Genomic DNA, 17,047 nt, shown 5'->3' with positions numbered 1-17,047 from the left:
TATATTTGGAAGGTGAATTTAAGATTTCATTATTTATCCATGGGCAGTTTAGGATTATAAAAATACGTGGGAACTTCAGGGATGAAATTGGTAAATATTTGAACTAAAAAAGGATGCTATTAAAATATAGTCAAATTTGAGAGACCTATTTTGTGGTGGAAATTCTGAGAAGGTTTACTGCCGTTAGTTTTAGAAGTTGTTTAAGGTGTTAGTTTCATTTGAATTTGATTGTTTTTATCTGTTTTGAGTAGGTTTTTGCGTGTAGGTATCGATCTTTGGTTGTTGTTTTGTGGATTATAGAGCATCTTATATTAGGACTTATCTTATCTTAACAAACCACCAGCTGTTTTTTGTTTCTTTATTATTTTTATAGTAGAGGTTAACAAGTAATTATCAGGGTAGAGCTAACTATCCCTTCACATGGCCCACATTTATTATTGAATTTTTGTTCTATATAACTTTTCTATTCATTTTCTCAAATAACTATTGAAGAAAAACTTGGACGTAGATGTAATTTTAGATGTAGAAAGCACATTGTTAGATCATCTAATTATCTTTTTATAAACAATCTAATTCCAGAGTAAATGTTGATAAGTCCATAGTGTATTCTATTAAGACTTGATATTAACACCCTACCCTTTGCCTATGTGAACGTTCCGTAGCACTTTCATACGCCTTAAATGTTTTATTATATTTTATATAATTTAGTTAGTAAAACATGATAAGAAATTGATGAATCCTAAGTTACTATTTTATAATTTAGAATTTTGGATGAATTAAAACAAGTTTTGTACTACGTTAATTTATTAATGTAACGATACCATTTTAAACCTACCTTGTTTTGTTTCCCCTAAGTTTATCTGCAAATCAAACAGCCTCGAAAAGTGATTTGATTAATTAATTAAGAAAGGACTTTGGTATGAAAGCTCCATCTACAAAGAAATGCTTATGAGGATATCTACTACCACCAACTAAATAGTTGGTGCACTTACTACTTGCGTAGCTTTGAGGCTAAACTAATACATGTATGACTAAATTTATGTATAATGCCACCCCAAATTTACGTAAACCCGCAACATTCTTCTTCAAGTTTAGTCTTTAGATTTATAGATTGGGAAAAGTCCTAGTCTAAGCTATATTCCCTTGGACTACCGGAATCAGTAATCCACCCTAATCACTGTACATGTGGGTACCATATTAATAGGTGTATCTTGGATAAAAGACTCACTAATGGGTGGGGATCCCATGCTCCAAATGTTTTGTTTAAGGAAAGAGGATTAATTCACATTTAATAAGCAAAAGTCCGTTGATCAAACGTCTTGAATCATCAGATTAGTGCAATCTTTTCGTAGGAGACCGGTCGAGATCATCACATGCTATGTGGATGGTGGAGATTGTGGAGGAATACATTCCAGAGGTTTTGTCATGCCCCAAACCCCCACCTTGGGCGTAGGACATGACAGCGCCGTACACCTACAAGAAAAGTCCCATAAATGTACAAGGCTACAAAGCAATAATAGAAATAAACCTGGCATTTCATGATTAAAATATTAAAGTCTCAATTAATGCGGACCCAATACCGTCAAATAAAATCTCAACACTCCCCAGAGTCAAAGCAAAATAAAATAATAAGGTCTTTACATCTTATTCAAGTACTCACTTCCTAATGAATTGAAAATAACTAAACTAATTTTCAAGCCAAAGTCCGGTTCAACCGCTAAACGTCCTATTCCTCATTAGCCTCATGAGGGTCAAGACCTGAAAAATGTTATATAATCACAGTAAGTTGAAAAGCTCAGTACACAATAAAACACTACTCTAAGTACAGGTCTAAGCATGCCAAAGCTCTATATGAGTTAGATAACAGAAACAAAGCTGAATACTGAGGTCTCAACTGAACAATAGGCACAACAATAATTATAGGTGCATGTCAAATAAATTTTCGAGTTAAAGGTGCATTAGAGCAATTGAATATCAAAGTTATGGTCAAAGCCAAAAATGTGTTCATAATTCAAATACACTTCAGAGTCATCAGCATGGTCCAGAAGATATGTTATTGCTTACACCGACAGTTCACGGTGTTGGAACTAGTTCCTCAAAGTTCAGATACAAGTCGACAGGGACAACGTTTTATCCCACTGACGGGCCAAAAGTTCCAGTGTACTACCCCCACGGTGGGTTTCAGAATTTGCCAATTGTACTACCCCCATATGGCAGGGTTTCAGAAATACCCAAGCCTCCACAGAAGTGTCCAGAAATAAGTCCAGAGATTCATATTCAAATAGTTCCAAAGATTCAAAATTCAAACCGATAGTTTCAAAGGTTCAGAGTTTAGAACAGTTATTTCAAAGGTTCAGAATAGTAACAGTATCAAACTAAATAGGCGAAGAAGAAATAGGCATGCTAGACCTAAGGTTATTTCAGAGGTTCCAAGGTATCAATTTAGGGTTCCAAAGTCAATATAAATTCATAGCCCATAGGGTTTATGAAATATACCCAAAGTAGTACGTTGTTACATACCTCAATGACAAAAACGTTTCATTTTTTTAATCACCTTAGTTACATGTAATTAAGAGTATGGATATTCTCCATGACTTTCGTTATTAATTTCACTCTTACCAGACATATATGTCCTCCTACTAATATAAGACACCCTTTGGTGCCCATTTGAAAAAGAATCGGTAAACCATCCTAGGGTTCTTTTAGTATTTTCAAAATTTCATCACTATATGGTCTCCAAAGCTTTTTGAAAGTATTTTTAACAGAAAGAACACGTTTTCGGCATGTCTGTAGAGTACAGGAGCGTAAAAAACAGACAAGAAACGAATAAGTTATGAATTTTTGAAGTTTGAACTGCCGGGAGATAAACTACCGCGCCGGACGTCCGGGAACTTATGTTGGACGTCCAGGAATCTCTCAATTTGCCCAACTACTTTCAGATTGATGTCCGACATTTTTGCCGGACGTCCGCCCCATGTGCTGACCCAGTTTTCCCCGAAGCGCAATTTTTCATCGTTTTTGACACTAAAACGGCAATAACTCATTCGTTTGACATCCGATTCGCGCATGGTTGGATCTGTTGGACTCGTATCGACGAGAGGAATCCATAAAACTCAATTTCACGCTTGAAGGTCCTCAGATCTAATTACCAAAATTTAATCAAATCTTTTTAGGGATCAATCTGAACCCTAATTAAAATTCTAAAATCAAAGTTCTCTTAGGGATCCATGGATTCATCCCTTAGATCAATCATACACCAAGTTCTAATCAATTTAAACTTTATCAAAATCTATCAATCTTGTTTTTAGTTCGTATCAAACGAAGAATATTGAAAGTTCTTATTCGGATTCGCAGTCAAAGGCTCTGCGATTGCTTCTCCGATTTCTTGGTCTTGGTCTACTTCTTCTCTCTCTCTTTGATTTCTTTCCCTAGGGATGAACAAAACATTTAGGGTTTGTTTCAACTACAAAATGATGTATTTATAGGCTTTCTTAAGAAGCCCTATTCAAAGCCAAATTCTGACTAATAAAAATGCCCCTCTTATCAAAGGAGGGACATAATTTTAATAGGGGTATTTTTGGGTATTTACATTCTACCCTCCCTACAAAATTTTCATCATTGAAATTTACTTATCGCGTACCGGAATTTTCAAATAGGAACGGATATTTCGATCTCATTTTCTCCTCCAACTTCCAGGTGGCTTAACGTTTAGAGTGATTCTGCTACTGAACTTTCACATATGGAATAGTCCTTCGCCTGAGAACCTGGTCGTTATGATCCACAATTCAGACAGGTTATTCTTCAAATGACAAATCGTCTCTTAGATTCAGAGGTTCCAATTCAATCACATGGTTAGGATCTAATTCATACTTTCGTAACACAGGCACATGAAACACATTGTGCACTCCAGACAACGATGGAGGTAAGGCCAGTCGATAAGACACTTTTCCAATCTTTTCTAATATTTCATAAGGTCGCACAAACCTTGGGCTAAGTTTTCCTCTATTCACAAACCGTATCACTCCCTTGGTGGGTGATACTTTCAAAAGCACCTTATCTCCAATCCGAAATTCTAATTCTCTTCGTCTGACATCTGTATAGCTCTTTTGTCGGCTTTGTGCCGCACGAAGATGCTCTCTAATCAATTGGATTTTAACCACAGCTTGCTGAACCAAATCCGGTCCTAAGAGTCTTCTCTCACCCACATCATCCCAACACATAGGTGATCTACATCTCCTTCCATAAAGGGCCTCAAAAGGTGCCATCTGAATACTGGCATGATAACTGTTATTGTAAGAGAATTCAATCAAGGGAAGATGATCATCCCAAGATCCTTTCAAATCAATAACACAAGCCATGAGCATATCTTCTAAAATTTGAATGGTTCTTTCAGATTGTCCATCTGTTTGAGGATGAAAAATTGTACTGAACTTAAGGGAAGATCCCATTGCTGAATGTAAGCTATTCCAGAACTGAGACATGAACCGGGTGTCTCTATCAGATACAATGACTTTAGGCACACCATGATACTTAACTATCTAATCAACATACTGTCTGGCCAACCTTTCGGGTGTCAGTCCGGTTCTAACGGGTATAAATGAGCTGTCTTTGTCAATCTGTCCACAATTACCCACGCAGAATCATTGCCTGACGGAGTATGAGGTAAAGCCGACACAAAGTCCATTGTAATCTCCTCCCACTTCCACTCTAGGATGGGAAGTGGTTGCAGTGTTCCGGGTGGTCTCTGATGTTCTGCCTTAATCACTTGACAAGTTAGACACTGAGATACATATTGAGCTATTTATCTTTTCATATTATTCCACCGAAAATTTTCTTTCAAGTCCTTATATATTTTCGTACCTCCAGGGTGCACAGAGTAACGCGAACTGTGCACTTCCTCCAAAATTTTATTTTTCAAAACAGAGTCATTCGGAACACAAATGCGGTTACCAAACATTAAAGTACGATCATTGTGAATTCAAAATTCAGAATCAGATCCTTCTTCTAACTTATTTCTGATTTTACAAAGTTCTGTGTCGGATTCCAGAGCTATCCTGATTCTTTCTTGCAATGTGGGCCGAACTTGGAGTGTTGCCATCAGTACCCCAAAGTTGGGATCTTGAATTTCTATTTCTTCTCTTTGGAGGTCTTCTAAAATATACTTTTGAGAAGTAATCAAAGTTGCCAGATTCACAGACGACTTCCGACTTAAAGCATCAGCTATCATGTTAGCCTTTCCGGGGTGATAACTTATGGTTAAGTCGTAGTCCTTCAACAGTTCTAACCAACGCCTATGTCTCATGTTGAGTTCTTTCTGAGTAAAAATATATTTCAGACTCTTATGATCAGTAAAGATTTCAGATGGTTCTCCATACAGATAATGCTTCCAAATTTTCGGAGCAAACGCGACGGCTGCCAATTCCAAATCATGCGTCGAGTAGTTCTCTTCATAAGGTCTCAACTGGCGTGATGCATACGCAATCACTTCGCCATTCAGTGGATCCCGCCCGGAGGTGACCCACGAGGGTGTGTGTTACGATAGTGCCTTTGTTCATTGATTTTGAATATGATTGTTTTTCTCGTAAATTTGGGATGAAAATCCTAATTTATGAGAGAAGCCATGACCAGAGTCGCCACCTAGATTGGTGACCTATGACCCATGATTAACTCTGTAAATTTGGTCTATGATTCCGAGTTGGGTAAGTTACCTGATTACAAGAAAGGAAGGTGTTAGGCACTCTTCTTGCCCGACGAAAGTCGGTCTTTACATTTTCAAAAAACTTTAATTATCTAAATTCTAACTAAAGGAGAGAAAATGTGCTTCTTTTTATTGAGAGACCTAAATATTACTAATGATTTGGCCGTTCACAGTTTATACTCATGCAGGCCAGGAGTGCATCCTGCATGCAACTACATGTCTATTTTTTGACATTTTATTGAGATTGATGAGATTTGGTTTGAGTTGGATTAGATTGTTTGAACTACGTTATATGCTCCTAAGATTAATGCAATGGACTTAAGTTGCATTTTTAGTATCTTTGTGAAGTTTAGATCTAAAAGTTTTACTGGGGAATCTAGAGTGCCACTTCTAAGTTTCCAATCCTAGAACCTAGAACTTGAGATTTTGGAGGTTACGATTTTGAATTAAAGTTTTCCAATTTGAATAGCTTGAGTTCTTTAGATTTTTAGGATTTTCAAATTTCTTTAAGTTCCAAATTTAACAAAGCAACTAAGAATGCAAAGAAAGGGAACAATTACTCTAAACATGCAATAGAACAAGACAAATAATCTATGCATGTAAATTCTAAACATACGAATGAAGTAACTAAACATATGATAAAACAACTAAATATATAAGATCATGCAAGAAGAATTAACTAAACATGCAACTATGAACAATGCAAAAGATGGGCTTTGGAGGGGGAAGGAAAGAGGTAGAAGAATGGTGGGGAAAGGTGCGGAAGAGATGAAGAAGGGTGTGATGGAACTTGAGAGTGCCAAGTTGCCTACGTACCCCGTGGTGGGTATCAAGCCACACGTAGTTCCATTGGGGTTTGAAATGAGAACTTGTAATGAAAACTTGGATATGGATCTTGGAATTGGACACTTGGATTTGGATTTTTGGACTTCGGATTGGGTCGCGTTGGGTTAAGTTGGGTTGGGTACGGGTTGACTTAGGTTGAGTCAAGCTTCGGGTTGGGTTAGGCTCGAGCTGGGGTTAGGGATGCGGCTTGGGGTGCGACTTTAGGGTGCGGCGGCTTAGGGTGCGGGTTGGGGTGTGGCTTAGGCACTGGTAGGCAATCTTGGGTTTCAATCTTAGGCACTGGTAGGCGTCTTCAGGCACTGGATAGGCAATTCTGGGTGAGCGTCTTAGACACTAGGTAGGCAATGGTGGGCGTCTTAGGCATTGGATAGGCAATTCTGGGTTTGGATCTTTAGCACTGGTAGGCATCCTCAGGCACTGGATAGGCAATTATTGGCTAAGGTGGGCATGGGTTAGGCACTAGATAGGCAACTCTGGGCTAAGGTGGGGCATGGGTTAGGCACTTGTTTGGTGGTGTCTAGGTGCACACACTAGGCTATGGGTGTAAGACATGAGTAGTAGGCTCGGGTATATTGGGCTTACAGGGAACTAAATGGTTAGGATCTATTGGTTATGGGTAGGGATTATGAAAAATGCATAAGATATGGCTAGGATCAAAGGGGCAGAGTGCGGCTAAGGTTGACCAAACAGTATATGGGCTTATTTTATAAAGCTAGGCGTGGGTTTGGTTTGCAAAACTAGGCATGGGTTGGGGTGCTAATTGGGCTTGCCGAACGGGTATGGGTTTGGTGTTGATTGGGTATGAGGGTTTGGCCATAGATATGCTGTTAAAAGTGGATTTGGCTTGCATAGTGGGCTAGAGGCCGAAGGCCAATGTATTAGGTTTCGGTAATAGCCAAAGGCCCTTGGATTGCAACAGTTTTGGTTTTGGCTAACGACCAAAGGTTGGGTGGAATTTAGCACTATGGATTGGGGAAAAAAAAATGAGGATAGAGGTGAGAGAGAGATACACATGAATATGAACATAAATTCTAATTCTAGCATGATTTATAATCTAACATGATCTTAGATCTACATTAGTTTTGCATTAAAAATAAAATAAAAGGGGAAAAGAGATGAGAGATATGCATTATACTAGTGTAAACCCTAATATGGAGATGCATGAACTAAGTTAGCATGAGTTCTAATATATGAATTAATAAAAGCCTACCTATTCCGGAGTTTGATGTCGATCCCTGCTTTGATATTTGAATACGATGATTCCTTTGATGATGATTCCCAAGATGATCTATGAAGGGAGAGGGAGAGAGAGAGAGAGAGCTAAGAATTATTGTGTGTCTTTTGTGAAGGGATTGGGAGGTATTTATAGAGGATGGGAGGCAAGAGTTGCTATCTTGAGAGGGTTGGAAAATGGAGGGTTGAGATTGATCAGCTAAACTAGGAAGTAAAATGATGGACAAGATTGAAAGTATAAAGGATACAAAGGAATATCCTCTTCTTAATCTTGGAAACACTCAATAGAAAAAGAGAACGTCCATATTGGGCTTTCCATGCTAAATTTTAGAAGGTTGGAGGTCCATTGGATTGAGGACAAGTGTCCTCTCTTAATTTAAGAAATTGATCAATTAGTTAGCTAGTGACACTTGTCTCATCCTTTTTACTAATTGAGAATCAATTAGAAACAAAATAAACGTCCAATTTGGAGCATATATTTTAAAAATTTAGCAACCAATTAGTTCAATAGGGTAATGACAAGTGTCCTCTCTAAATTAAAGCAATTCCTTAAACCAATGAGCTTGTGCCATTTATTTCTCTCCCAAATTTGTAAAGATTGGACACGAATCTTCAAAATATTTCCAAATCCAAAAAAATAGGAATGATATCACAATGGTCACGTTTTTCCATGCGTGGGAAAATGTGCACAAGAAGAGAGAGGAAATGGGAATCCAAATTGTAGAAAAAGTAGATTTTTGGGAGATTTTGTTGCCCGCTTTCAATGATCTTTCCCAATTATGAATCCCTAATTTTTAGTTTTTCTTTTAAGCCTAATATTTCCTTATAAATATTGATTTCAAATTTTTTGACCAATGAGAGCCATCGATCTCCATCGGCAGATCGCTTTTCCAAAGATTGGGCAAATCAGTGATCTAAACGAACCAACCGACTCGATCAATTTTGGATCAACGGTTAAAACTATTAAACCAAGATATCAACACCAATTAAGACATTAAAAAGTTCTGTTATCGATGATTTAATGAGATAATTTCGACAGATCTCATTCATCCTGCCTTGATCCGTGACTTTCCACTAGGTTTTTGCTCAATTAAGTAACCCAATATTTAATGCGGATTTGAGATTAACCTTAATTGATATTATTTTGACTAAATGATCACAAATTCTTGGCAAAGAAAGACACCCTCGATCTGACGATTTACAAAGTAACCCTATCGTCAAGATCTGCCCTTGGTCTGACGATTTACGGAAATCAGGTCGCGGAATGAAATCAGGGCCCGGGCTGTGAAGTGACCCTAGTTTATTTTGTCCCGATTGATGATTCATAAAGTCAGATCAAGATATTAATAACGTAAAACATATAAATCCATGATAAAGGGACTCTCACATGAATTTAACACACTAAAGTCACAAATCAGGATATTTTTCTAATTTTTCGGATCAAATCATCTCACCAGGTACATCTCTTTATCATTTTAGTTTCCAGGGAATGTAAGGATGTATATTTTACCAGTGAAATTCCACGGATCAATATATTAGGCTATTGTTAGTTAAAGTGTAGCAAAATAAGGGTGTCTACACATTATGCATTAACACACACCCTAAGCCTTTCTTCGAGGCATCATTGTAACTTACAAATCCCATTCCACTAACAGGTAGAGTTAGGATGGGAGTAGAAACTAGCATTTGTTTCAATTCCTGAAAACTCCTTTACAATCCTCAGACCAAACAAATTTTGTCCCCTTCCATGTCAAACGGGTCAAAGGGGCAGCTATACGCAAAAAGTCAACAAAACAGCGGTAGTATCCCTCCAAACCCAGAAAACTACGAATTTTAGAAACATTATCCTGTCTATTCCACAACATTACCGCCTCAATCTTCTTTGGGTCTACAGATACTCTATCTTTAGAGACCACATGACCCAAAAAGGAGATTGAGTCAAGCCAGAATTCACACTTCTTCAGTTTCCCATATAGCTTCTCTTTTCTTAAGGTCTTTAAGACAACTCTCAGATGATGCTTGTGGTCAGACAGACTTTTAGAGTATATCAAAATTTCATCAATGAACACAACCACAAACTGATCTAACAATGGTCTAAATATCATGTTCATCAGGTCCATAAAAGCTGCATGGGCATTAGTTAACCCAAACGGCATGACAAGAAACTCATAATGGCCATACCGAGTTCGGAAGGCTGTCTTCGGAACATCTTCTGATTTAATTCTAAGCTGATGATAACCCGATCGAAGGTTTATCTTTGAAAACAGACATGCCCCTTGCTATTGGTAAAACAAGTCATCTATCCGCAGAAGCAGATATTTGTTCTTTATGGTGATCTTGTTTAATTCTCTATAGTCTATACACAATCTCATACTTCCATCCTTCTTCTTAACAAACAAAACTGCTGCTCCCCAAGGTGAAATACTGGGTCGCACAAAACCCTTCTCTAACAGTTCCTCCACCTGACTTGTTAATTCTTTCATCTCCAAAGGTGCCATACGATACGGGGCCTTAGAGATAGGTGACGTTCTAGGAGCTAAATCAATAGTAAACTCAACTTCTCTGCTTGGAGGTAGATATGGAAGGTCTTCAGGAAATACATCTGTAAACTCCCTAACTACAGGGACATTCTCGATCTTCATATCGTTATCTTTAATCTCAACTACTGATGCCAAAAAAAAAACACTTCGCAACCTTGTCTAAGAAGTCGACAAGCTTGCATTGCAGACAAAACCATAGGAGTAGAGCGAGCTCCACTCCCTTCAAAACAAAACTTCTACTCTCCAGGGATTTCAATATTCACTACCTTCTTATTACAATCTACTAAGGCATAATGGATTGACAACCAGTCCATTCTCAAAATCACATCGAAGTCAGACAACTCGAGCAAGATAAGATCTGCTAACATTCCTCTATTTCCAATTCTAATAGGGCACATCTTACTAATTCTGTTAGCCATATTCCTAAATCCAATAAAATGCTTAATCAGAAAACTGTCTAAAGCATAGTTACATACATATATTGTATTCATATAGTAATACAAAACATTCCCAATTCGAGCTAATATCTATCACTTATACTTCTTGTAATTGTTACCCAATTACAAACTCGCATGCTTCCCAAGTGTCCCCAGGTGAATTTGAATCTATAATTGGGTCCTGATCACGCGACTGATTTATGTGTTATCAGGCGTCCCTGAAACACACAAACCCATCAAACGTTTCCTAAATGCTCCGTATCTAAATCCCCAGATCTCACAATAGTAGTCCTTTTTTCAAATGATTCTACCTAGGACCTAAAGCCTAGGCTCTGATACCACTTTTCTGTCACGTCCCAAATCCCCACCGTGGGCGTAGGACATGACAGCGCCGTACACCTGCAAGACAAGTCCCACAAATGTACAAGGCCACAAAGCAATAACAGAAATAAACCTGGCATTTCATGATTAAAATATTAAAGTCTCAATTAATGCGGACCCAATACCGTCAAATAAAATCTCAACACTCCCCAGAGTCAAAGCAAAATAAAATAATAAGGTCTTTACATCTTATTCAAGTACTTACTTTCTAATAAATCGAAAATAACTAAACTAATTTTCAAGCCAAAGTCCGATTCAATTTCTAAATGTCCTATTCCTCGTTAACCTCACGTAGGTCAAGACCTGACAAATGCTATATAACCACAGTAAGCTGAAAAGCTCAGTACATGATAAAGCACTACTCTAAGTACAGGTCTAAGCATGCTAAGGCTCAATATGGGTCAGATAACAGAATCAAAGTTGAATACTGAGGTCTTAACTGAACAATAGGCACAACAACAATTATAGGTGCATGTCAAATAACTTTCTGAGTTAAAGGTGTATTAGAGAAATTCAATATCAAAGTTATGATCAAAGCCAAAAAGGTGTTCAGAATTCAAATACACTTCAGAATCATCGGCATGGTCCATAAGACATGTTATTGCTTACACCGACAATCCACGGTGTTGGAACTAGTTCCTCAAAGTTCAGATACAACTCGACAGGGCTAGCGTTTTATCCTACTGACGGGCCAGAAGTTCCAATGTATTACCCCCACGGTGGGTTTCAGAATTTGCAAATTGTACTACGCCCATATCGTAGGGTTTCAGAAATACCCAAGCCTCCACATAAGTGTCCAGAAATAGGTTCAGAGATTCATATTCAAATAGTTCCAAAGATTCAAAATTCAAACCGATAGTTTCAAAGGTTCAAAGTTCAGAACAGTTATTTCAAAGGTTCAGAGTTCAGAACAGTTATTTCAAAGGTTCAGAGTTCAGAACAGTTATTTCAAATGTTCAGAGTTCAAAACAGTTATTTCAAAGGTTCAGAATAGTAACAGTATCACACTAAATAGGCGAAGCAGAAATAGGCATGCTAGACCTAAGGCTATTTCAGAGGTTCTATGGTATCAATACAGGGTTCCAAAGTCAATATCAATTCAAAGTGCATAGGGTTTATGAAATATCCAAAGTAGTACGTTATTACATACCTCAATGACGAAAATGTCTCATTTTTCTTAATCACCTTAGTTGCCTGCAATTAAGAGTTTGGATATTCACCTTAATGTCCTTCTACTGACATAAGACACCCTTTGGCGTCCCTTCGAAAAAGAATCAGACAACCGTCCTAGGGTTCTTTTAGTATTTTCAAATTTTCACCACTATATGGTCTCCAAAACTTTTTGAGACTATTTTTAATAGAAATAACACGTTTTCGGCATGTTCGTAGAGTAGAAGAGCGTAAAAAAGGACAAAAAACGAATAAGTTATGAATTTCTGAAGTTTGAACTAGCGGGGGATAAACTGCCGCGCCGGACGTCCGGGAACTTTGCCGGACATCCGGGAATCTCTCAGTTTGCCCAACTACTTTCAGACGGATGTCCGCCATTTTTTCCGGACGTCCTTCCTGACGTCTGCCCCATGTGCGGACCTAGTTTTTCCCGAAATGTAATTTTTCATCATTTTGACACTAAAACGGCCATAACTCATTCGTTTGACATCCGATTCGCGCGTGGTTGGATCCGTTGGACTCGTATCGACGAGATGAATCCATAAGACCCAATTTCACGCTAAAAGGTCCTCAGATCTAATTACCAAAATTTAATCAAATCTTTTTAGGGATCAATCTGAACCCTAATTAAAATTCTAAAATCAAAGTTCTCTTAGGGATCCATGGATTCATCCCTTAGATCAATCATACATCAGGTTCTAATCGATTTAAACTTTATCAAAATCTATCAATCTTGTTTTTAGTTCGTATCAAACGAAGAATACTGAAAGTTCTTACCCGGATTCGCAGTCGAAGGCTCTGCGATTGCTTCTTCGATTTTTTGGTCTTGGTCTTCTTCTTCTCTCTTTCTGATTTATTTCTCTAGGGCTGAACAAAATGTTTAGGGCTTGTTTTAGCCACAAAATGATGTATTTATAGGCTTTCTTAAGAAGCCCTAATCAAAGCCAAATTCTGACTAACAAATTTTTTTTTAGCGGGGGTATTTTTGTGTATTTACAGGTTATCTACATATATTCACGAGGGACTCTACATTTTATTCAAACCATAGATCAACATGGAGGTGTAAAAGTTGATCAATACCATTCAAATCGTGTCCTCCATTCGCAACGGCTCATGGTGCCAAATGGACTAATAGAATTGTCCCATCTATAACTGAAAAAAGCTACGAGTCAACTTGAAACTCGGCCAACTTGACTTGACTCGGACTAATATTTGAGTTTTCCCATCATATGACTCAATGCACTTGTTCTTTTCTCGAGTTCTTACTATTCAATAACTCAACTCGATCTAGTTGAGCTAATCAACTAACTTTTTTTGAGTTGTGAGGCTACCAAGAGTCCATATATATATATATATATATATATATATATATATATATAAATGTATGAACCAAACTACTGGTTGAGAAAATGCCCTGGGGAAATCCAATCCGATCGTATGCAAGTAAATGGGAAAGTGAAAAATAAGAAGAAACCACAAGATGCTCGCTGAGATTTTACGTGGTTAGGCCAAGCTGCCTACGTCCACAGGTGAGAACGAGATCTTCACTATGAGAAAGCAAAATTACAAGGATTACAATGGATTGACACATAACCCACAAACTTGCAACCCTTTCCCTTGTCTTTCTACCAAGACCGTACACAAGAGAGTAACACGAGAAAACTCAAATCCCAGTTAGGCAACCAAGAGGAGGGTGAATTGGTTGCTTGACTCAAAAAAAAAAAAAAAACTGAACTCTAAAAACTTTAAATATTGACTGGAATTAATCTTTGAACTTTTATATCAACACTAGTTAATCTTTAAACTTAAGTGAGAAGATTAGTCGGCCAAGTAACAAGATATATATGATAGGCACAAATCAAATGATATATAAATAAATCAAGGAAGTGATATAGAGAGCAAGAGTGCACCAAGGATTAATGAGAGGGAAGAAGATTACATACAAGATTTATAGTGGTTTAGTCTTAAACCAAGACCTACTCCACTCTTCTCAAGTTGACTCCTTGAAGCAATCCACTAAGCAATGTCCTCCTTAGCGGCCGGATCTGAGCCCAATTAAAATCTCTCCTTGATGTATGAGACACGAGCCAATTCACTGAGCTTGCATGCTCTAAGGGATTTCAATGAGGTGCCCTTTCCACCTTTACAATGTATGAAAGAAGAAGAATAAGAATACAAGTAACTTTTCCACCTCTTAGGCTGATTGCACAATTATGAATGAGAAGAAAACTCTCAAATGAATACAAGTATAGCCTAATACAAAACTCTAAAAGGATTTCTTCAAAATCAAGTCATAAAGAGTTTGGGAGTGAATAGGTAGCCAAAAATGCATTCTTAAGTTTAAAACAAGGCTTGGGTATAATATTTTGTCATTCAACATTATTTAAAGCAACCCAACACCTATATATATATATATATATATATATAAGGAAATGAAGTATGTGCAGCTGCACAAATAAGCTGCATAGATAAGCTATCTATGCATGGCTGTACAAACCATAGTGGGGCCACATTTTTGGGGGGATCAAAAGCATTCATTTGGAAGGCCATTCCATGGATAGGGTGTGTACCAAAAATTAGCCCTCTAGGATCATCCTAACCTTGCCGTTTGTGGAGGGAAAAAATGGGCAGAAACAGTGTCTGTCCATTTCCCCCCCCTCCAACTTTGATTGGGTTAGGATGATCCTATAAGGCTGATTTTTGGTACACACCCTATCCATGTGTAAATACTTGATTTTGCCCTCCCTCTTAAAATTTGTCCACCTTGTGAACAAAAGGGTATTTTTGTCATTAAGAGTTAAATTAGAATTAAGGCTTCTTTAGAAAAGCCTATAAATAGCCACTTAAGGAGAATTGTGCACCCATTAATCCTAAACCGTTTGTTCCAGCCCCAAGAGGAGATTTGCGTGGAGAAGAAGAAGAAGAGCACGATTTGGAAAGAGAGATCGCGGATCGAGGTAAGACTTATGATCTTTATTGATTAGATGAATTAAAAGAACCCTAAAACTAGGATCTAATGAGACTTGTTATTATGATTTAGATTGTTAGGTTTGGTATAAAGAATTATATAAGAATTTAGGGATAAATTTATGGATCCCTAAGAAACTAAGAATTTAGTTTTGAAATTCTAAGAATCTAGGTTTGGGTTATGCCCTAAAAGCTTATATTAAATTTGGTAGTTAGATTTGAGAAATTCAAAGTGTGAAATTAGGTTCTATGGATTCCTCTCGTCGATACGAGTCCAACGGATCCGACCACGCGTGATTTGGAGTTCAAACGAATGAGTTATGGCCATTTTAGTGTAAAAAAGGTGAAAAATCGCGTTTCGGGAAAAAATGGGTCCGCAGAGGGGCAGCCGTCTGGCAAAAATGGTAATCATCTGTCTGTGTATGGTTGGCCAAACTGAGAGATTCTCGAACGTCCGGTACGGCAGTTTTCCCCCGACGGCTTAAACTTCAAAAATTCATAACTTGTCCGTTTTCGACGTCATGTACTCTACGGACATGCCAGAAACGTGTTTTTTGTTGAAAATAGTTTCAAAAGGTTTTGAAAACTTTATAATGGTGATAATTACAAAATACTAAAAATAACCATACGACGATTTACCGAATCTTTTCCGATTAAGCACCAAAGGGTGTCTTGTGTCAGTAGGAGGACGTATATGTCTGATAGGAGTGAAATTAATAATGAAACTCATGGAGGATATCCATACTCTTAATTGCTGGTAACTAAGGTGATTAAGAGAAAGGAAAAGTTTCCGTCATTGGGGTACGTAATAACGTACTACTTTGGGTATTTCATAAACCCTATGCACCTTTAATTGATATCGACTTTGGAACCTCGTATTGATACCTTTGAACCTCTGAAATAGCTTTAGGTCTTGCATGCCTATTTCTGCTTCACCTATTTAGTGTAGTACAGTTATTATTCTGAATCTTTGAAATAACTGTTGTGGATATCCATTCTGAATTTTGAACATTTGAACTATTAGTTGGGTAGAAGAAATCTAATTGTAAGAAAGTTGAGAGGGAGAGAGTATGTAAGAGAATGAGAGGAGTGAGAAAGAAGTGGGTGAAAATTTCAAACCCAATGGGAAGAAAAAAATAACAAAAATTAGAGAGGGAGAGGAAAAGAATGGGAAGAAAAATTCAAGAGGGCTGGAGAGAGAGAGAGAGAGAGAGAGAGAGAGAGAGAGAGAGAGAGAGAGAGAGAGAGAGAGAGAGAGAGAGAGAGAGAGAGAAGAGTTGGTTGACACTCTTGAATTTATATATTTTTGGTTATCCTCAAAATATCAATTGCCACTCATCCTATATCCTTGAAAATAGTAACAAGGAGGTCAAATAACTTGGTGAAATTTTTTTAGCAACCGACCATCCCTTATTATTTTCCAAAAATATTCGACACCTGGCAGCCACATACCATGGTGGGTTTTACATCCTACTATTTTGATTGTCTCTTCTTCCCCAATTCCTTTAAAATAAGAAAACTACCGAATGTATCTTTACATTCCAAAGAGAAACGCCACATCATTACTAATTCAGCATTCTTTGAATTCCAGCAACTTCTAAATTCGGCCATTTCTACAACTTGCTCTCAAAAATTTCAGCAACAATTCCATTTCCAACTTCTAAGTGGGTCCCACTTTGTTGAAAACGTGTCTGCTTGTCCATTTAGAAACTATTGTTTCTTATCCAGTTGCCATTAGTAGAATTTATAAATTGGCAACACCCCAATTCAGTTGC

General features: G+C 37.6%; 1 protein-coding gene across 1 annotated transcript; it reads right to left on the bottom strand.

Annotated features, from left to right (window-relative positions):
- Positions 1–4,978: 4,978 nt before the first annotated feature.
- On the bottom strand, positions 4,979–10,419 carry LOC143888913 (uncharacterized). The gene is made up of 3 exons (XM_077393295.1): positions 10,152–10,419; positions 9,646–9,902; positions 4,979–5,314 (listed from the first exon to the last, which is right to left on the bottom strand). The coding sequence occupies exons 1-3, from the start codon at positions 10,417–10,419 to the stop codon at positions 4,979–4,981; spliced, it is 861 nt and encodes a 286-aa protein (XP_077249410.1).
- Positions 10,420–17,047: the final 6,628 nt, after the last annotated feature.

This window comes from Tasmannia lanceolata, unplaced genomic scaffold (assembly GCF_043159265.1).
Source record: "Tasmannia lanceolata isolate RefF3 unplaced genomic scaffold, GAP_Taslan_0.1 ptg000012l, whole genome shotgun sequence".
NCBI classification, from domain to species: Eukaryota; Viridiplantae; Streptophyta; class Magnoliopsida; order Canellales; family Winteraceae; genus Tasmannia; species Tasmannia lanceolata.
This window is presented reverse-complemented; position numbering and strand designations above follow the sequence as displayed.